This window comes from Macrobrachium rosenbergii, chromosome 37 (genome assembly GCF_040412425.1).
Source record: "Macrobrachium rosenbergii isolate ZJJX-2024 chromosome 37, ASM4041242v1, whole genome shotgun sequence".
NCBI classification, from domain to species: Eukaryota; Metazoa; Arthropoda; class Malacostraca; order Decapoda; family Palaemonidae; genus Macrobrachium; species Macrobrachium rosenbergii.
This window is the reverse complement of record NC_089777.1, coordinates 1689915-1713166: the sequence shown is the minus strand read 5'-3', so window position 1 is coordinate 1713166 and position 23252 is coordinate 1689915. Positions and strand designations below refer to the sequence as shown.

The window sequence follows — 23252 nt, the reverse complement described above, 5'->3', positions numbered from 1 at the left end:
GCAACACTAATTCGTCATTCATTTTTCCATATTTTCATTGCTATTATTAAAATTTTTTGCATTGCAATGACTAGGTAATTTATCTAGGTGTGCTACAGATAAAAACAAAGACTTTAATGCAATTAGTTTTTTTTGATAAATATATTTTGGGGGAAAAGTGCAAAATTTTCTCATATCCCATAATTTATACTCATTATTTCAGCTACATAAAAGCTATTTTGGGGGGATTTTTTTATGGCATTGTATAGAAAAATTATTCTGCTGCAAAATGAAACTACTGAGTGATCTCTGAAAATTGTCACATATCAAAGAAAGTATAAACATTTATATGCTTACCACTCCAGTCACTGCCACTGCCCACAGGCATAATTGTTTTTAAGAGTCACAAGCAAGAGGGTTGATATAAACTTCAAGAAAACACCAATAAAGATGATAAAAAGTGATGAAAAAATATCCTAAGAATGAATCACACACAGCTTGAGCACCAGATTTAATACTTTCACTTCAATATATAACTTTAGTCTTTTACCTCACCTGGCAAATAATAAATTAACAAAACAGATGTACTGAATTATTTTTTATATCTATGCATACTTATTATCCACTTCCAAATTTTTTCTTACCTTAGTAGAATTTGGATAATCCACAACAAGGCCACCAGTAAAACCTGCTCGCATAGCCTGGGATACAATCAACTCAACCTGGGCATCATTCTCTGGGTAAAACTGAAATACCGCACGACTTCCCCTACTCTGCAAAGAACATAATTATACACTGTAGTACATGAAATAAATAATCTTTGTTATTTCTCACCACAATGTATCTGGCTTAAATATTTCAGCATAATTCCTAAGTTTGAAACAATCAGTCTCCTTTTCAGTATGTCCTTGAATTAGTAGATCACAGATCAATAGGTATAGATCAATAATAATGACCTTTTGACATTCTTTGACATACTGCTTGTACATTAGACAGTAAACCACATCAAATTAAACACAATTACCAGTAATGCAGGTAAACTGTCACCAGTGGAAGGATTCTGCCACAGAAACTGGCAGTAAGCCATCCTTATACATGTAACAGCAGTGAAAAAAAATTGCACATGTAAAATACAAAAATAAAAGAATCCTTTTATTTTGTCTAGCCATGGATCACAGCTTACCTTGCTCTGACAAACCTGTGAAGGGTGCCTTTCACACATGGATTTTCTTCCTAATTTTACCTGCCTAGTAAGATGGTTTCATGCATTCAAGTACGTAACATAGAAAGAGGAGGGGAAGCCTTTGTGAAGATATACCTTCATTTGTGGAACATTTCAACTGGCTTTAAAAAATTTTAAATGTACATAATAATCACAAATAATTGCTTTACAGCTGAATATAGTGGCACCTCAAGTTAATGGATAGTCACAGGGTCTGCCCCTCCCGCTAAGTAACAAAATCCATTAAGTACCAATGACTTCCATATAGCCAACACAATACAGCACCCTGGAGCAACCTGCTTAGCTTATAGTGTACAGCAATTCCACATAAAGTAATCAACTCATTCAACTGGAAATATTAATCATACCTATCATTCAATGTCAGAGAAATATCTGAAAAATGGATTGCTCCCAAAAATACATAAAACACAGTACCGTAATGTGTAGCCTAACAAATTCTGCTGATTTCAGTAGCTCTACTTACCTGGTGTGCTTATATGTAAAATATATAAAAATCATGGAAATTAAAAAAAAAATTCCATAAATATATTTGGGTCTTTGTTCTAGCATAAGTTACAACATACTCTGTGCTTACTGTGCCCCATGCTCTCTGTCTCAAAAATCCTCTTCTTCATGAGGAATTTGGCATTTGTTTGCCTTTCTCTTTCTCTGCAAAAGATTTTATTTTTTTCATTTATCTATTTATTTATTCATTAAGAGAGAGAGAGAGAGAGAGAGAGAGAGAGAGAGAGAGAGAGAGAGAGAGAGAGAGAGAGAGAGAGAGAGAGAGAGAGAGAGAGAGAGAGAGAGAGAGAGAGAGAGAGAGAGAGAGAGAGAGAGAGAGAGAGAGAGAGAGAGAGAGAGAGCAAATTGTCTCATAACTTATGTTCAAACAGAGGCGCTAAGATATTTATGGTCTTTTATGGTGTACAATATTTTGTATTTTATAAATCTTGTGAGCATACCTTGTTAATAAGTCAACTACTGACTTAGCTACAGTACTTGTGAAGTCAACCTTAACATGATACATGCATAAATGTATATACAAATTCATATTTACATGAACATATGCAGAGAGAGAGAGAGAGAGAGAGAGAGAGAGAGAGAGAGAGAGAGAGAGAGAGAGAGAGAGAGAGAGCACTGATTTCTAACATGATGCTTGTGAACGTATAGACAAGAACACAAGCACAGACTATAAATATAAGTAATTACATCTGCACAAAATCTAACTTTGATGACAAAATACTGTATAACAATTCATTAAATACAGTTTCAATCAAAATACTAAACCATATTACTGTAGATATGTACCATAAATTTTGTGTGAAAAGTGTAGTGAGACCCAAGTTTTGTGGTGACAGTCAGAATAGCCGAATTCCATTGGATATAATGGAGCATACAGTGATGTTCCAAACTCAGGGGGTGTGGAGGTAGTAGGTTGGGGCAAATGCACTTCTTTTACCCTAAATCTTAGAATTTCAGCCCAAATACTTGCACGATGAACCAGAAGTATTTAATCACTTTAAAAAAATTCATGCAAGGAACTGCTTTTATACTTTTGTTAACAATGGTTTTTTTATTTTGAAATACATATACAGTGCAGTTATGCTTCTGTTAACACAATTCTTAAAATTGATGAGAATGTGACCACACAATAAAACAAAATTGCTTAATAAAATTCAGACAGGGAACTGTTTTTACACATTTGAATAATAATGACTGCAGTAATGTGATTACCTATTCTGAAATGCAGGTACACTGCATATATGTATGCAATTACACTTTTTAACCAAAAATCTCAGAATTTCTGAGCACACGATTATCAGATGAATACTGAGTGACATTAAAAAATGATTTTTGTGATAAAATCAGTTTTTTAGGTACTTACACTCTATCATTTAGCTTTATCTGCAAATATCCGGCACAGGTTCGACAAGTGTTAAAATTGAAACATTCTTCAATGATCGCTCCCAATAGTTACTCCCCCACCCTTTGTAGGGTGGGAGGTAGGACAGCAAATGTTTCATTCTACTCTTAATTTCTTAAGAGGGGAGGAGGGAGGATTTCAACGATAGAGGGTAAGTACCTAAAAAATAGATTTTATCATAAAAATCATTATTTTTGAGGTGAAACTTACCATCTATCATTCAACTGACTCCAACACTGTGTGCAGGAGGCGGGCTAGAGATTCCTATAACCAAATTATCAGTATCATTATAAATATCCTCATTGCTGCTTACCTGATGAATATGATCCCGTGGCAATTAACTGTCAGCTGAGGAGCTTCATCAAGTGAGGTTCACTATCTTGGGAGTGAAACATGAACCCCAAATGTGGCCATTGGTTGAAGGTGTGCAATGCAAAATGGCAATTTATTGGCCCCTGTGTCTCAGGCCTGCAGAGCTGACGGGAGTTACAACCACAAGTAAACTATGATCCCTCAAGAGTTACCCCTACCTAATCAAGTTGCTGTGGTACCTCACACCCAAAAACAAGCCCAAATTGAAAGAAAACAGGTACTTAATCAGCTCAGGGTAGCTTTCTCCAGTGAGGAGCAATGGCTTTGCCCTCATCCATGAACAAACAAAGAAAGGACAACTACAGTATACAAAATGATCCAAATAAATAAAGTGGTGTAAACTACTGTGCACAAATTCATCATATGCAGTTCTCCTTTACCCAGGAAGGAGGTAGCTAGAGAAAACCTTTATCTGTTTGTGACACATAATGGGAAGCCTAGGAGATAATCTCACCTGCCGAAACCTGAGGTGCTAGCATACGGCAGTCTTCATATTGGATCTCTACATCCCTCAAGTAGTTGGAAGTGAATACAGAGCTACACATCCATTGTGCTGCAAAGACTAGATGGTCTAGAGAGGTGATGGTGAAAACTAACAGATGTAGCCGCTGCTCTGACATCATGTGGTTTCACCTTCAAAAGGAGACAAAACTCTGGAGAGAACGTATGGTGTGCCTCAAGAATTAAGGACTTAATCAAGAAAGCCATGGCATTTTTAGACATAGGAACCTCAGGCTTCCTGACCGAACAAAATAGGTTCCTACACTGCTTCCTTACAGGTTTAAGACCGGACGTATAATACCTCAGAGCCCTAACGGCATAAAAACTGATCTCCTTCCTCAGGAGTTTTTAGCGAAGGGATAGAGAAAACTCTAGGAAGAGCTTTGGCCTTAACATCATTCTTGGCACGAAAGGAAGCCAGAAAAGATAATTCTGCTCATGTACATGAAAACCCTACTAATGATGATATTGCTTGCAATTTACTTATTCTTTTGACCGAAGCCAAGGCTACCAGAAAGGGGTTTTCAAAGAAAGAGCCTTGAGATAAGCCTATCTCTCAGGGGCTCAAAATTTATGAGAGATATCGTAAGACAATATCTAGGTTCCATAAGAGAGGTTTCACAATAACTTTTGGCATTTCCAGTTGAAGAGAGCGAGCAGCTTCACATAAGTCAACACCCTGGGAAATTCTATCAACATTTCTAGAAGGTCTGTGAACCAATGCCTCCTTGGCCACAAAGGTGCGATTAGAATCATGGTGGTGTTCTGGGATTCTTTCAATTTCTTGAGCACTTCCTTCAACAGCAGAAATGGAGGGAAAGTATAACGAATAGGTTTGCCCAGTCTAAAGTCATAGCATCTACTTTTCAGGCTTGAGTGTCCAGAACTGGTGAGACACACAACTGGAGACAATGAATCAACTTCATTGAAGAGATTGATGGGAGGTTGACCAAACTCTTCCCAAATTGCCTCGCACACAGTCGGGTTTAAAGTCCATTTGTGGGAGAGTACCTGTCCTAGATGACTACCATGTCTGCCACAACATTCAATCAACCATCCAGAGGAGTAAATCCATGGCAGTGGCTACTAACGTTTGACTTCATGCCCCTTTGCCTCCTTGGATACAATAGAGACGCTGAGTTGTCCGAGTAGACAGAAATTACTTTGTTGGTCACTGTACTTTCGAGCTTCTGCAGCCCCTTCTGGCTAGCCAACAACTCTTGCAATTTATGTGCATATTTTTCTCAACTGGGAACCACACTCTGGAAGCGACCTGATTCCCCATAACTATACTCCAGCCCTTGTCCGAGGTATCTGAATGCAGTGAGAAGCCTGATCTCTTCGGACATCCACCAATGAAGGTAAGGAAACAGAACCTGGGTTCTAGGGCACTAACTCATGGGCTGGCTGTGACTCTGTGTCAATGCCTCCTCAAGTGCAACTGAAATGGTCTCATCTGTAGTCTTCCCCAGAGAAGACATGTGACCTAAAAGAGACAGCCAACATTTGGCTGGCATGCTTCCTCAGGAGGCTGATTTGCTTGAGATTGACAAAAGACTGTCTACTTGAGCATGTGTAAGAAAAATCTTGAAAAGAACAGAATCTATGCCCAGGTAAGTCAATCTTTGAGATGGTTCCAGTGAAGACTTTGTTACATTTATCAGTAACCCTAGGGCTTTCACTCAGCCCAGAACTAGCTCTCTTGCCCTCAGACAATCCTCTTTGGACTTAGCAATGATAATGCAGTCGTCCAGGTACAGAAGTGTCTTCATTCCTAGTAAGTGAAGCCATTTTGCAAAGGGGTATAAGACCCCTGGTGAAAACCTGAGGTGCAAAACAAAGAGCTCAAAATTGGTAGGACTTTCCCCCCATAGACAAAGCGTAAGAACTTTCTTGAACATTGGTGAATGGGGACATGAAAGTATGAGTTCTTCATGTCCACCATAAACATCTGTGCCTCTTTCTACAAGGTGGCTAAGACCATGGAGGCTGACTCCATGGAGAAAGGGAACAGTTGGACATAGAGGTTGAGCTTGGATACAGCCAAAACAGGCCTCCAACCTTCAGTTGCCTTTGGAACTAGGAATAGGTTGTTGTGAAAACCTGGTGAAGTAGCCAGTATTTCCTCTATAGCTGCCTTCTCTAACAGAGAAGAGACTTCTTGACTCAAGATCCTTCTCTTCTCTGGGTTGCCTTTATAAGACTGAAAGGCTATGGGCTGGTTTGATAGAGGAAGCGAACTCCTGAAAGGAATGCAATAGCCTTCCAAAAGTACTTTTGCTACCCAAGCGCCTATCCCTAAGCATTCCCACACTTGAGCTAAGAGTCCTAACCTGCCCCATAGGTACTTGAAGGCTCAAAGAGCTATTCTTTATTAGACTTAGGATTCCTGTTATAAGAGGAGGAGATAAACTCCCCCCCCCACCTTGCAAAATGGGATTTGGAACTTTGCTGGCAAAAGGATACTTTCCTCCTTTTGGCACTTGCAAAGGAAGACCTAGCAAAAGAAGTAGCATTGCCTGAAGGATGTTTAAAAGAAGAGGAAGACGTGGGAGACTTCCCTTTGGAAGCTTGGGACTGATGGATAACCTATTCCCTGTCTTCTCAGTCTCCGAGGCTATAAACGTGGAAGGTTTTTCTTCAGTAATCTTCCCAAAAGGATGTGCTGAAATTAAAGACTATTTACTAAGAGGGAAACTGAAGGAACCAGCAGAGAGCAAAGCTGCTCTCTTCTGTGAACTTTAAGGTTGCTCACGACATGGGATAGTTCCCCTACCACATCAAGAAACACTTTTTCTAGGGAAACAAAAAACCCTAAGGCCCTAACAAAAGGATCCATGGCCAAAGAAGGAAGTTCACCAAACTCCTTCAAACACTGTTCAACTGTGTTCAGTACAATTTCACTGAAGGACATAGCTTCAAATAGCATTAGTCAAACTCTTAAACATTCTCAGACTCTGGAATACAAAAATGCAACCTGCCTGATGCAATAGCACCTTTCTTAGTCGGAGAAATCATAGACAAAAAAGCACTATCTACTGCTGATACACTAGTGACTTCTTAGCAGGAAGGAAGGGAGACAAAAGAGAGGATCCTTTCGAGAATATCTTCTTAGGCAAAGCCTTAGAAATAGAGTCAAGTCTCCCATGTACAGAATCTGATAGCCTAAAGGATGGGAGAGAAGAATACTCAGACCCCAACCTGGAAGCTCTTAAAGTGAGCAGTATTAGAATGCTCCACTGGAAAGAACTGAGGATATCTGTCCAAACACAACTGAACCAGTTCCTTAAAACCTGAAGTAACTGATTCTAAATGTTCCTCTTCCCTATCCAAGGGTGATGTAGGAGAAGAAGAATGCTGAGAGGAAGCTGAGCCTAAACAAGTCTTCCTCATCTGTGACAACTGAAGAAGCCTCAGAACCAGATGGTCTTGTAAGACCCAGTGCCAGAATTCCACTAATCCACTCTGGTAAATACTTGAACTCAGAACTGTCTCTCTCAAGATCGCACTGAGAAAATCCAGCTGACATAAGGGTGAGAACCCTTTAACAAAGGTGACTTACCTTCCAACACAGGAGAAGCAAGACCTGTTCCCTTGATGCCACAAAGAACATTCACTTGCACTTACCTCCTCACCCCTCTTACTATTCGAAGACTCATGCATCATAGACACTAACTGCAGCCCCGAAGAAACTCTACAGGCTACTGTCTCTTGAGGGTTCACGGACTCTTCCCTTGGACTAGATGAAAGAGCGTGCAGACTCACTGAGGCAGCATGTGGACTCGCTGAGGCAGTGTGCGAACTCGCTGAGGCAGCATGCAACCTGGATGAGGCGGCGAGCGGACTTGAAGAAGCTTCCCTGGCCTAGAATACACCTGGTGGGGACTCAACACTTCCTGTGGCCTCAAATATCTGACACACTTAGTCTTAGCTTCAGAAAGACATCCCATAAGAGCCACAAATGCCTCGGAAGCGGACCTACCTGCGGCCTTGATGAAATCAAATCACAGGAATATTGTCAACAGAAAATAGTCTAGATACGTACGCTTACTACCTGAATGCCTAACTAATGACTCTGGACTCCTTGAGGTGGCAGAAAGCGCAGCAGCATCGTTCGCTGCCGAACATGATCGGTTACCTGGTTCAGACCAATAACTATAATAACCTTGGAAAAACGTATTCAAAAGTGAAGGCCTAGACCTTTTCACCCTACCATGAATGTCTTTAGGTGAGCACAATTTGCATTTGTCCACCGAGGAACAAGAAGCAAAGGCAAAAGACAGAGGGCGAAGTCCATGAACATCCTGGGATGTTTGTCCTTGTTTGGGAACCCTGTCACTATCAGGCCTGTTGGCAGGAGCCGATGGGACAGACAAGGGTGCGTCCATGGAGTTACCAATGGACTGAGGGGACACTGTCCCTGACAATGCACTAGATACATTAGATGCAAAAGATTCAAACTTGCTACATAAAAATTTAATCTTAGATTTTAAAGAAACAATATGAGACTGCACTAAATCTAACCTGCTATCCTGAGCTAACTTAGTGGGTGTGGAAGGATGTTAATCTACTAGAGAAGAAGAATCTACAGACCTATCTATCTCTTGATTAGAAGTTAATTCTAAGGAAGACTTAGACATAAGACTAGCTGTTCTCTTTACACTCTTTATAAGACTATTCTTCTCTCTTTTAATATGATACTTTACCATCTTCTCTATCTCTTGCAAAGACCATTCCCTGCAATGACAATAACTATTCTCTGAATCACAAGATACCCCATTATGATCAATGCATAATTTGTGTGTATCGTACTTCAAAGAAACCACTCTGATCTTGCAACTGCTTACCTTGCAAAATCTAAGGGATTTTAATGAGGAAGATAGAGAAGAATAATCTATAATTGAAACAACAAACTACAGTCTTGTGGATCCAATTTGATAACCATAAAAAAAAATTAAAGCACTTGTCTACACTGCTGTCTGATTTCGCCAACAAGAGTAGAATGAGCAACTGAAACATTCGCTGTGTAGGGTGGGGTAGGACAGCAAATGTAGGGTGGGGGAGTAACTATTGGGAGCGTTCTTTAACAATTGTTTCAATTTTAACAATTGTCGAACCACACCAAGTATTCACAGATAAAGCTAAATGATAGGGGTAAGTTTCACCTTAAAAATTAATTTTTTAGCAAATTTACCAAAGTACGGCAGGTACATTACATTATGTACAGGCAGTCCCTGGTTAATGGCGGGCTTGGTTAATGGTGATCCGGTTTTACGGCGCTTGCCTAGCAATGAAAATTGGCAATTTTTGGCGCTGAAAATCGGCGATTTCCACCTCTCGGCGCCGATAATTGGGTATTGGCGCCGATACATACCCAACATAGGCGTCGATAACTGAAAATCGGCACTTTTTGGCGCCGATAAGCCCCGAAAATTGCCAAAAAATGCACCGGAAATCGCCAGTTTCCGGTTAGTGGTGATTTTTGGTTATCATCACACCTGCAGAACGGAACCCCCACCGATAACCGAGGACTGCCTGTAATTATATTATACACTGTAGTTATAATTTTAATGCAAGAGAAAAAATTAACCACACATGCTAAACTTACAAACTAAAAACACTCAACCACAATCTTTTTTTTTTTTTGCAATCTTGATAACACATCTGGTAAAAAACAAAATCCATAAGTTGAGGTGCCAGTACTAAACTTTCAGCTGCAAAATCCTTGGTGCCTGATAGAAGCTTTTAAAAGGTAGAGGAAATGTTTCATGGCAACTAGAGTTTACTCTGGATTCCCAAGGCTATCATTTCATGTAAAATGCACTTAAACAGTGTCCTTTCATTAGACCCTCTTTTCTGATGCAATGGTAAATGGTCAGCTCACCCAACCCTTTACTATCCAGGGAGATGGTCTGATGGTCACATGTTATAAGTTGGGAGCTGCATGATAGGCGATTCATTCAGGGTGACTCAATTCTTTCAGCAAAGGAGGAACTGGAGGCAGAGTTTGGGTTATCACTAGCTCCCTAGGTGACTGGTTAACTTTCACAATAATGACTGATGTTTGCACTGATGACAGTAATTCCTCTTCAGTGGCTTAAATCAAGTTCAAGGTGGGACGGAACCAAAATTATCAATGGCAAACAGACATGGGTGAAGATAAATACCAAAGAAGATTAGAGTTCTTGCAAAGGATAGGACTTGGAACATAAATGAAAGACCGACCTCAAGAGGTAAAGCAATTATCCTATGGAACAAATAGTTAGCAGTTGATTAATGCAGAGCTCCCATTCCTTAACAAACCAAAAACCCCGATATGTGTCTGTCAGATGCAACCACTCCCTAACCTTCAATCAACATGTCTGTCCTGGTTCTTCAACTTGAGGGAGACACCTTGTAAAAGATGAGGTCAATGGTTCACCATCTCAGAGACTCTTCTATATCCCTGGAGACCAGAATTTGCATTAAGTCTGGTTGGTTTTTTCTGTTCCATCAATTTTTGAGAAAGAATTTTTGATTGGCCTCCTCCTAAATCCACCTCCTGATACCAGCTTCTAAAAGGATGCCATATGCCCCAGCAGAGACAGCCACTTTTTGGCTCGCAAGTGAGAAAAGGACAGAAATCTTCTAGAATTTATGACAAATTATCTATACACTCTACCATCAGAAAATCCAAGAAATTCTTAGTATCAAGTAGCATTCCCATATAAATAATCTTCTGAGTTTAAGTTGAATCTGATTTCGGAATAACTAATAATATTCCCATGAGACTTACTAATATAAGAAGACTGTCTTTTTACCTTAGGTTTCTCTCTCAAATGGATGCTGGAATCTGCCAGTTGTCTAGATAGACGAGCATCCCGATACCCAACAGGTGAGCCCACTTACCCAACCAGGATAGAACTTGTAAAAACTTGGGGGCTGAACACAGGCCAAAAATCATTGCCCAAAATTGAAACAACTTGTCGTGAAAAACAAAATGTATGGATTTTCTTGAATTAGGATCAATCAGTATGTGGATGCAAGCATCTAGTATACCTTCAGCAAATAATAAAAAGATCAATTTGGAAACATGGTACTGGTCCCCATCCCACTCAAGTTTTTTATACCAGAAACAGGCAACTGTAGAAGCCCGGACACAACTCTGTGAATGATTCCATTCCCCTTTTGCTAAAAGAGAATCTACTTCCTGCTACAAGGTTTGGAGGGTTCAGAGGTTCAGAGGAGGCTAAGAAAGTAAGGGAATGCTGTAACCCAACTGTAACACCTTCACCATCCTGGGATCTGCCGCCAGGTCGTGCAAAACCACATAAAATAGCCTAAACTTCCCTCCTACCGGGGCCTGAAAGCTTTCTGAACCCCTTTTTAACAGTTGCTGAAATTTTCCCTAGGATGTTTAACATCCTTTCTGGATGGCCAAAATGGCTGGTTTGAAGAAAGGGCCGACTTATGTGATAGCTTAAGCAGACTCTCGGCACTCTGCAACAACTGTAAAGGCAACAGTTGGGGGAGCAATACAGGCATGGTTAAGGATAGCTAAAGGGAGGGAGGTGTTGGCTCTTCCTCTGTTGCAAGGGGAAACAACCTCCCCCACAAAGAGACTTCATTTTTGTTGACAATGAAAAAAATACTGAGGTGGTAAGCACCATAAAATTTTTTAATGTAGTCCTAAGACTTAATATGCTGGATTTTAATTTCCCAGATCTCATATCCTGAACAATACAAGCTTTAAGTGGTAAAGAAAAATGTCTATAGGGAAAAGGTTTACCAAGTACAACAGAAGAGAGAGAAGAGCTACTCTGCCAGATCATGAAAAATATATATGTTCTTGCTTCTATCATTACTGCCGTTCCCAGTTTTATCAGAATCTTTTTGCTGTCTTTTCAGCTTCTCACTTCTTTTTATTCTTCAAATATTTATTCACAACATCATCTGGCTACTCAGCACAAGTAACTGAAAGAGCAACTTTGCTTCTATATTTTATGCACAGGTTGTGAACATCATAGGCTACAGAGCAGACAGATGTTACACTCCCTTGCCTTACATATCCTATACAATCTGTCATTATCTTCCTAAGTAGCAATCTTAAATAACAGACAAAACCACATTAACATTAAATTAACATCTAATCAAAATCCCAACTAAACACGAGAATAAGTCAATATAGCACTCTACAGTATGTCCTCACAGACTGATGACAAAGAAAAACTAAATGGAAAACAACAGACACTTGAACCTATGGCTCACTCAGAAGGGATATTTAGTTCAAACTAAATATCTTAATTTTTTCAATTTTCACACTTATCCTCCCACCTGACATGAGGAATGGAGCTATCATGATAGAGAGGGAAGATCATTTAAAAAATGTACCTTGCTGCTTAATATTACTAAGAATAATACTGAATGCTATTTCTTATAAATTATTCCATACTCAGAGAGCACACTAAATTGCTGTAAATCTCTGTGCAGCAATAGATATATAAACAATTCAGTCTATCGCACGTGTGTAAACTCAGTGATGAAACTGGGCTATGCCTGAATCAAGAACTGTTATGACTCTCAAGGAGTCAGGAGGCAATTGAGAATCAAGAAAGTCTGCTGTACTCAATGAGTAGATCATAGGGCTCTAACATCCTGATATCCTCTTCTCTGGCTACAGGTTATCATGGTGTTAGAACCCCTTAATGGTGTCTTACGACGTTCCGCTGTCTGCTCTTCCCTTTGACTACAATGCTATATAACTCAACCTTCACTTCCAGGGAACCTTTCTAGATCACCAAGAGGCACAATCTCAAAGATGACACTTCAGAGTTGCAAGAGAGCATGAAAGGTTATTAAAATGTCATAAGTGGTGCAAATAAGTGAGGTTGGGATTCCATTACACAGAATAAAGTCATGTATGATGGGTTTAGAATAAATAATATGCAGCAACAGCAAAGAGCAATTCAAAAATTGCCTTACAAGGCATCCTTAACTCATATAATAACTAAGAAAGCCTAAAGTTAGCAGAGTACTAAAAAGGTTAGCCTACAACACTAACTAGCCTCTCATTGATTAATTAGCTATTATTACCATTAAGGCTTATCAAAAGTAAAGAGAATGCAACATTTAAAAACCTAAAAGTAGACCTGATAGCAATTAAGCATTAGCCTTCCCCATGAATAAACAAAAAAGGCATACTTACTAAATTACATCAGACAAGAGGAACTATTCATAATATATTCAGCAGTTCTTTGACAGTTAAATGGTAGTTATTTCACTATACAGTGTCACCTCAACTTAACGAACAGTTTAGGGGACTGCTCCTTCAGGTAGGTAACCAAATCCGCTAAGTAACAAAGATGGCATACAACCTACACAACAGGGTAACATGGGGCTAACTCTCAAAGCTCATAGTCTAAAGCAATTCCATTTACAGTATCTAACAACCTATCCTAACTGGTATTTTGTAATTATTATTCAATTTAAAGTACATATTGATTTACTTACCAATCGAATTCAGAAATCTATATGCAAAATGATTTGCTTCAAACAATATGTGTTTGTACCTGTACCTACTTACAGCCAACAAGATGTGTAAAGTACTGTATACAAAACCCTTACAATATAAATTAAACAAACACTCCTTATTTTTAAACATAATTACCCCAATTTCTTCATAACAAAAAACTGACAGAGACAAAAAAGAGAGAGAGAGAGAGAGAGAGAGAGAGAGAGAGAGAGAGAGAGAGAGAGAGAGAGAGAGAGAGAGAAAGAAGCAAACACTTTATATGTGCGTAGTTTTTATCCTAACATCATGTATACAAGAGAGAGAGAGAGAGAGAGAGAGAGAGAGAGAGAGAGAGAGAGAGAGAGAGAGAGAGAGAGAGAGAGAGAGAGAGAGAGAGAGAGTTGGGCTCAGAGTAAGTGTATATTGTTTCCAACCATGATACACAAAGAGGAAAGAGTTGGTTGTGTTTTGCTCCAGTCACCCTCAAAGGCACAGCCAGGGAAGCATCAGTCTGCATGGTATGCTAGTTTGTTCATTCACCCTCCACCCATACAGGAACAAACTATCATACTTACTGAATTTCTTCAGCAAGTACAAAATATTTTTATAATTCTTATCGGACTTGGGTGAGTCAGCCAAGTAACAAAATCTGCTAAGATGAGGTGACACTATATAAGCACCAAAGGGATATCTTGCCAAGCATCTTATCGAATACACAATCATACCCACCACCAGGTCTATGATATATATGTAGTGCTCATCAGTGATACTGGCATCATCTTCCATCATTTCAGAGGGGTTTTAGTGTTTAGATGATTTCATGACCACACAATAACCTTATTGTTAGTTACGGATCTGCTGTGGAACAAACCAACACTGAAGCAATGAAAGTGAAGCAAATGATAGTCAAAAGAGCACTTGATAATCCAAAAGTGACTGAAATGCCACTACCAGAGAGAGATTCCTCTGAGCAAGAGAGGTCTCATTGTCATGTAACTGTTGCTCTAATCATTTTTAATCATTTTAGCATTTATGTAGCACTTGGTCTGCTGCCTTACTAGGAGTTAAGGCATAAGTAAAAGCAAAACAATACTAGTCATTCACAACCAGATATAAAAAAAATAGTAATAAAAAAATTTTCAAGGTCATGACATATACTAAGAAGTACCAGTAACTAAAATAGCTATAAGGGTAAATAAAGATGGCAATAGAAGAAAAGAGTGCTTGATGAAGAGTATAAATATTCACATTTATCACTGAAGAAAACAAAAAGATAAGGTGAAAACCAATACCAGTAACAACTACCAGTGACCAGATTAAATATCAATGTATTTGTAACAGTGCCTCTTATCTAATATTTAATAATTTTTCACATATAACATCAGCAATTCAACACAGATCTACCACCCTCGACAAGCTTATTTCAAAATTTCCTGATCTGAAGGAAAAATTTTCCATCAAAAATAAATTATCTAATGGCAGTAATAGAAAATATCCCAATTACTATTGTAACAATTGTAAAATACAATAATAAAACTTACTAAACAAGCGTAAAGGGTCATAAAGAGTTGATATAATCGCTTGCCAGGCTTATGCTGTCTTGAATCTGCATAGCACAACCATTGGACAGCCGATATACTTATGGCCCCATCAAACATACCCGCACGAAAAGGCATACCCTGACCAATGTCTGCTAATATCAAGTCCCCATCCAGTTCTCTCTCAACAGCAACATCTGCAAACAATAAAGATAAATACATCACAAATTTCTTATCATTATGTAAGAAACAAAACCATCACATATACTTTACCATCATAAGATTGCCATGGTCTCTGTCACAACTTTCTGCTTGGAAAACCTAAATTTTTAATAAATATTGAAATCAATTTTTAATGTTCCTCAGCATATAACACCTTGAGTTAAGTATGCTTACTCTAAAGTTAAGTTTCATGAGAGTTCAAGCAACTGTCACTCAATCGAAGCTAAACAAACCAAGTATGAAATCAAATGCTTAACCCCTTCCCTGATTATCTCGAGTACATTTGTGATTAACTGCCATGTATTCTTATAATCATGAAAATACTCATTCATACTCGTAAAACATTCCTAGTTGTTGCTATCTTCCTGATTTCACTCATTCTCTGATGAATTCCTGTTTTCTATATTTCCTATCCCTGTAGGAAACATTTAGTAATCATTTTTGTTAATAGTTGGGGGTGGACCTTGTTTACTTTATGAACTTCCAACTTCCAATGTCAGATACTGCTCCACAAAATTCTCTAAGTTCATAATTTTCAAAGTATGGAAAAGATAGTAATTTTTTTAATGTTACATGAATCTTACTTCTATTTTCTTCTTTGTACCTTTTGCATCCAAAGTACTTCTTTATAATATTGCATGATTTAAAACTACTGTTTGATAGCGTAATCTATGACTTATGACCAAAAATTATACACTACATATTATCTTATACATGACTAAAAAAAAATAAATGAAAAAACTTGCTTAATTTTTTACACATTTTTGCAAAAAAAAAAAAAGAAAAAAACCTGAAAGGGAAGGGGTTAATAACTAAACTGAGTACAGTAAATAATGCTGTTGAAGGTGTCAATACCAGGAAACAGAAGACAGTCAAGTATTTCCAACAACTATAAACTTGAAGCTTTTTCCTACATAATTACCTATACGTGGGCAAAATTTTCTCTAAAAATGTTTATTAATGCAGTAGTTCTCAAAATGTACATGTGCTGCTGACAGGGCACCAAAAATATGTAAGAAGCAAAAAAGCTCTGTCCAGAGTTAAGCTAATTTTGTACCTGTCTGCTCATTCTAATAATTTTACTGCTTACAAGGATATTTTCAGCTTAATTGTAATGACTTTTTTTATTTTTCAATAATTATTATAAAAATGTTTGTATTTAGTTGTAGAGTAATTATTATTCCCAGGTTAAACTTGGCTAGGTGCAGAAGGAAGGATAGCAAAATAAAATTAGTGAAGAACTAAGAAGTACTGAATACCAGTCCAAAATTGTCATGCAGTAAATTTACTGTATCAATCAAGAATAAAGGTGTAAAAAATGGATGAATCCCCTTTAAAAACTGAAAGAGTGAAAGGAGTCAGATTAGCAGCAGTTTTATTTTCCAAAAACTTTTTGTACAAAATAAAGACTGAAACAAGATATTTAAGTGTAATGTTATTTTCGGAATACTTTGGGAGGTGGTTAAGTTATATAATTATATACTGTATACTGTATTTAAATATAAAAAACTCTTTTGGGGATACCACAAGCAATGATAGCAGTTAAATTTAATAATATAAAATCTTTACGGTGGACAATCAACACACTTCAAAACAATTTGGGGATGACATCTGGTTATTCACTCACCCACACACTTACAATAACCAGATGTCTAATGTTCTTAAGCTGATCCATAAATAGAACAGAAGTAGATAAGTAGGCAATAAGATCTTCATACTTTAAGCAAGTCCCTCAAAACACCTCCAAAGGTATAATGTTTTGTTTAAATCTCAGCACCCACTAGTAGGGCAATGGTTTGTGCCCTAAACAAATACCTGAATTCAAAACAAGCTGATCTTTAGTGATAAAAATTCTTTCAAATTCAAGAGAAAAGAAATTTCTAAACACTATGTATTCTATTAAATACATACAGTACAGCATAACCAAACAGCACCTAATGGAAGAGGAAGGGTACTACTATACTAATTGTACTGGTGATGTATGAAACAGTGAAAACTACAACAACGCTCTAAAATTTCTCAAGGAAGTTGCTGTTGCTAACTGGTCACAAATTAAATAATAAAATCATAAGCTTTAATTCTGCATAACATCCCTGATGTTATGCAGGATTCAAATTGTATGAAATACACTTGTTACTTGGTTTGCCTAATGAATGCATACTTAAATCTTAGTGCCTCTCTTCCAAGACTGACTAACTTGCGTGCCTAAAATTATTCTTATGAGATCTATAAATTAACATACTTACCCAACATAGCAGATGCGATGTCTAAGCCAATCCACATATGACCTTGATTACTTATTATTTCTCCTGACAGACCTGAACCACAACCCAGATCCAAGAGAAGTGCAGAAGTATCATCAGGAAGGGCAAGTAACTCAAGAGCTCTCTCAGAGCATTTTTCTTGGACTTCGATTACACGAGTACTTAAGAAAAGATAACAAAAATCAAGCTCAGAAGGATAAATCATGTAAAGTACAATAAAAATGTCATACTTTTTCAAACTACAGCACCACACAAAGTAATATTCTTGACATTTCTGGAAGCCATGAACTTTTAAAAGGTAATTTCTATATATTAATTTCATACAATGGTCCAAATCAAGTGAAGTTGCTTCTGGTAATGATTTTGAAAAAAAATTAGGGATTCCTTTTTGGAAAATCTTGGTAGTCAATTACAGTATACTACATTTATATATATAGAGCGAGAACTAGCAAAAAATAATGGATGCACATATACTTAAGTTTTACAACATAAAAATGAAATTTTTATGATAAAATAACGTTTCACTTATACTTACCCGGTAGTTACATATAGCTGTTCTTTGACGTCACGGCAGTATTCAAATTCTCGCGCTAGCTACATTTAAAAGGTGATCCTCTACCCCGCCCTCTATAAAAGACAGGGTAAACGGAACCGTCCCAAGAACACTTCATGGTTTTTGCCCAACTGCCCAGGTGAGGAGGAGGGAGGGTTATGATTATGTAACTGACCGGGTAAGTATAAGTGAAAAGTTATTTTATCATAAAAATTTCATTTTCACTAGGGCTCTACAACTTACCCGGTAGTTACATATAGCTGATTGGCACCTTGAGGAGGTGGGGCCCTGGCAGCTAATAAAATTCTTGGAATTATCTACTTGCAACAAGTTAGACATAGGTTCCTTACCTTTAAAGGTAGCTGACTCAGTGGTTACTGCCTCTGTAGTCTGCTGGCCTTTATATTGTGCCGAGAATGATATAAAGGGATCCGTGTGTCGGACACAATAAAAAACAGTACCTGCCGTGAGAACATGGCTGCGTGACAAGGACAATTCTGATGCCCTTGATCAGGCGCAGTACAGACAAATAACAAAACGAGGGATCACCTAACATTACCATAAAACCAATACCAAAGATTAAAAACTGGAAGATACTAACACATCATGTATCTCCAGGCAACCTTCAAAAACAACAACCCCAACACCAAGGTGAAAATGTTAGTTAAGGAGCGGACTCCTTTTCACCCTCCCCAACACCGTGTCAGTCGCAATAAAGGGCCCCAGGCGTACTGCACTCTTGAAAACAGTTTGCACGTCCACTAAATAATGCGATGCAAACACTGACTTGCATCTCCAAAGGTGGACTTAACCAAGTCCTTCACAGATAAGTTTCTGCTAAAGGCTACAGAAGTCGAAAAATGGGAGCGCTCTAATCTCGTGCGCTTTTTTTAAGAATACTCATCTCCAGAGTCAGCACACTGCTCATGAGCTTCTTTTATCAGGCTTCTCAAAAAGAAAGAAAGGGCATTCTTAGAGAGAGGCCTCTAAGGATCTCTAACCGAGCACCAGAGGTGGTCATTGGGACCTCTGAGCTTCTTCATCGTTCTCTGAACGTAGAACTTGAGAGCTCTCACAGGGCAGAGGTACCTTTCGGGTTCTTCGGGACCGACCAATTGGGAAAGGTCCTTAATTTCAAACTCTCTTGGCCAAGGTCTAGACGGGCTTCGTTCTTGGCTAAGAAACCAAGAGTAGACATACATACTGCCTTCCCCTTAGCAAAGCCTACTCTCTTGTCAATCGCATGTAGCTCACTTACTCTCCTGGCCGTGAGCCAGAGCTACCAAAAAAAAGTCTTTTTCAAGAGATTCTTCAAGGAGATATTAATTTTCGATTCAAAGGACTGAGACCGTAACCATCTCAGCACTGTGTCAAGATTCCACGCCACTGGTCTCTTCTGGTCTCTCTTTGACGTATTAAATGATCTAATCAGATCTGAAAGGTCTTGACTCAAAGACACTTCAAGACCCCTATGTCAACGCGACCGAAGCTAACATGGCTCTATACCCTTTAATGGTAGGTACAGCAAGCTTTTTCTCTCTGTGGAGGAACAAGAGAAAATCGGCCATCTGTTATAGAGGCGTGAAGAAGAAGACACGCCTTCTCTTCGACACCAGGACCTAAACTGTGTCCACTTCGCCTGGTAAACATTGTCGGAGGATTCTCTTCTTGGCTTCAGCGATAGCTTCGAAGCCTCTCTTGAAAAAGCCTCTCTTTCTGATGAGTCTCCTGACAGTCTGCAGGCGACAAGATGAAGAGCGGACAAGTTTTGGTGGAACCTCTGAAAGTGCGAGGGTCTGAGTAAATCTGGTCTCTCTGGCAGAAGTCTCGGAAAGTCTGACAGTAGGTTTAGAAGGTCCGGGAACCACTCCTGGGCGGCCAGAATGGAGCCACCAGAGTCATCCTTACGTTTGATGGCTTGAGAACTTCTGATTACCTGCTTAAGGATCTTGAACGGGGAAAGGCATACAGGTCCAGGTCCGACCAGTCCATGAACATTGCATCCACGAAAAGAGCTTTGTTGTCTGGAACTGGAGAGCAGTAAAGGGGCAGCCGAGTCGTTTTGTCGGTTGCAAAAAGATCTATGAGCGGCGGCGTCCCCATATCTTCCAAAGCTCCTTGCAAACTAGGGGATGTAAAGTCCACTTGTTGGATAGGACCTGGTTCTTTCTGCTGAGAAGGTCCGCTGCTACATTTTCTCCCCTTGAATAAATCTCGTTACTAGTCTGGTCCCGATCTCCTCCGTCCAAACTAGAAGCTCCTCTTCGAGGTCTCCGTAGAGGACCATGAGTGAGTGCCCCGTTTCGAATGTATGCCAGAGCGGTCGTGTTGTCCGCCTGGACCAAGACGTATTGCCTTCCACTTCTTTTTGAAAGGCTAACAGGGCTAAGTGAACTTCGCTTTTAGTTCTTTTCGATTGATATGCCAGTTTCTCTCTTCTCTTTGCCACTGGCCCGAAACTTCTTTTGTCCCCATAGTCGCTCCCCAGCCCTTGTCCTAGAGGCGTCGGAAAAAGAGTTAGGTCTGGGTTGGAAGCTGAAGAGGAAGTCCTTGTGACAGCCTTCCTTCTGACCTCCACCACCGGAGGCACTCCTTTATCTTTTCCGAAATGGCGAATGTGAAGGAGTCCGGGAACTGTTTCCTGGGCCACTTCTCTTGCAGGTAAAACTGCAGTGGTCTCAGGTTTAAAGCGCCCCAGTTTTACAAACTTCTCCACTGAAGTTAAGGTTCCCACTGGCTCATCCATTCGTTCATGAACAAATCTTCCTCTGCAGAAAGTCGTCTATCTTCTGCAGGCATGAGGCTATCCGTTGGTTGGACAGAAAAGCCTGAAAAGTCTGAGAGTCCAGACTCACTCCCAAATAGACAATCTGCTGACTGGGAGTAAGGCAAGACTTCTTCTCATTTGATAATGAGGCCTAGAGACTTACGTTAATTGAAGAGTCTTTGATAGGTCCTCCAAACAGCTCTCCTCGAAGCAGCTTTGAGCAGCCAATCGTCGAGGTACATGGAAACTCGAATTCCTTCCAGGTGAAGATGTCTGGCTACTGACAACAGGATCCTTGTGAAAACTTGCGGGGCTGTCGACAGACCGAAGCAGAGGGAACGGAACTGATAAACCTGTCCCTCGAAGACGAACCTCAGGAACTTCCTTGAAGCTGGATGTATCGGGACGTGAAAAAATAAGCGTCTTGGAGGTCTATCAAACCATCCAATCCCCTGATGTAAAGACGCCAAGACCGACTGAGTTGTCTCCATGGAGAATTTTGTCTTCTGAATGAAGACATTCAACGCACTCACGTCCAGGACGGGTCTCCATCCCCCTGATGCTTTCGTAACCAGGAACAGACGATTGTAGAAACCTGGAGATAGAGGGGCATGAAGCTGTTCTATCGCTTCCTTCTCCAGCATGGCTCGGACTTCTGAGCGAAGTGGTCTAGTTTCCCACGGAGTTGTGCGAGTCGCCTGTAAAGAAACTGGAGCCTCCACTAAAGGAGGTTTGGAAAGGAAGGGGATGGCATATCCTTCTTTCAAAACTTGGATCGTCCAAGGGTCTGCCGAGATCTGTTGCCACTCTTGCCAGAACCTTTGCAGTCTGGCTCCTACAGCTGAATGGAGGACAAAAGGTTCATTTCTTCTCTGGGGCCGACGAGGTTCTAGGCGTGGCTTTGCCTTTTCCTCTGGCCCTGCCAAAAACACGTTTAGAGGGTCTTCCTTTATACTGTCCATACGAAAGCGGGGACGAAACACCGCGGAATTTAGTGAGAAGCAGTAGAAAGCACAGGTCTCTTCGCTTTCTTGGCAGACTGCAGACAAAAGATCCTGGGTTGACTTCTGGGCTAATGCCTGGGAAATTGCAGCAACTAACTCTTGCCCGCGGCAGATGAGCCTTGTTTAAAGGAGAAAACAAGAGACCTGACTTCTGGCTTGAAGAAACACCTTTTGCTAGGAAGGAGCACCAAAGTTGCCTCTTTTTGAGAACCCTGTCGTTCTTAAAGAGGCCAGTTCTACTGCACTGTTGTTCTTGGCAGATGCCCCTATCCATGCAATCCACTACTCCTACCACATCATCCAAGAGCTCGGAAGGAAGATTAAAATCCTTAATCTTCCTGGCTAGTCCATGTCGCCCAGTCCAGGAAGCTCACAATTTCAAGAGTCCAAATCGCTCTTGAAAACTAGATCCAGTTGGAGGACGTAAAGAAGACCTTCTTGAGAATTAAGTGCGGTCCTCCTACTGGCATCCATGAGACTGGAGAAGTCCCCTGTGCGGAGGCAGCCACACCCAGGAAAAACATTTCCCCAGTCTCATACCAACTCCGGTTACAGAAGGAACGATGAGAGGGGGAAGACAGAAGACGTTCTTTCCAATTTCCCTCTTCTCGGCCAGCCACGCATCCATCTTCTTAAGGCCTTTCTTCGCGAGACGGACAGGACAAGTTTGGTAAAGTCCGAAGAAGAAACAGAAGCCTTGTCCCTCTTGTACTGGGACCCAGGAGACGGAGGAGCCTCAAAAGCGAATTTTGGGTCAGGAAGTTCTCAATAAAGAACTTCAAGAGCTTCTTGTAGGAAGAGAGTTGGAGAGACTTCTCCTCCTTACACTGCTCCTCTAAGCCCGAGAGGAGTTAGTCAGAAATTGGGGATAAGTCCAGCTGGACAACATCTTCATCCAAGTCTCCTTGAACTGAGACTTGAGTTACACGAGGCGGGGGCTGGAAGGCTAGTGACATATTCTTGCTGTGTCACGAAAGAGATTGAGCCTGTTGAGGAGCCATCGGGGCGCCAAAGGAGGCGCAGTTGATACAGCAACCTCTGTGGCGCCAAAGCGGAGCCGTCGTTACCACAACGACAGGAGGCGTCAATGAAGGACGCAAGCGGCGGCGCTACGGGCGGCAGACATAGTCGTCGGCGGGCGCCGCTGGTATCACAGGAGGCGCCAAAGGAGGCGCAATCGGCACAGCAGCCAAAGGTGGCGCCAACGGAAAATGTATGCTGGCGCTACGAATGGGGAATAGAACGAGCGATGTGGTGGCGCATGGGCGCTGGCATCGTGAGGAAGAGCCAAAGAAGAGACTTGATTTTTAGACAAAAGTTGTAAAATCGAGTCCAAGCGGGCGTTAATTCCGTCAATCACAAGCTGTTGAGGTCCATCGAATGCTGGAGCAGGCGCCACAGGAACAGGAGTCA

At 40.2% G+C, this 23252-nt stretch overlaps 1 protein-coding gene across 1 annotated transcript in view; it reads right to left on the bottom strand.

Moving 5' to 3' along the window:
- Positions 1-23252, bottom strand: part of LOC136825247 (probable 18S rRNA (guanine-N(7))-methyltransferase) — a 47129-nt gene that overhangs the window by 10252 nt on the left and 13625 nt on the right. Inside the window, exons 4-6 of the mRNA XM_067081286.1 lie at positions 17498-17676; positions 15033-15226; positions 624-752 (exon numbers count right to left, since the gene is read on the bottom strand). Of these exons, the coding sequence (XP_066937387.1) occupies positions 624-752; positions 15033-15226; positions 17498-17676 (502 nt within the window). The remainder of the gene's footprint in view (positions 1-623; positions 753-15032; positions 15227-17497; positions 17677-23252) is intronic.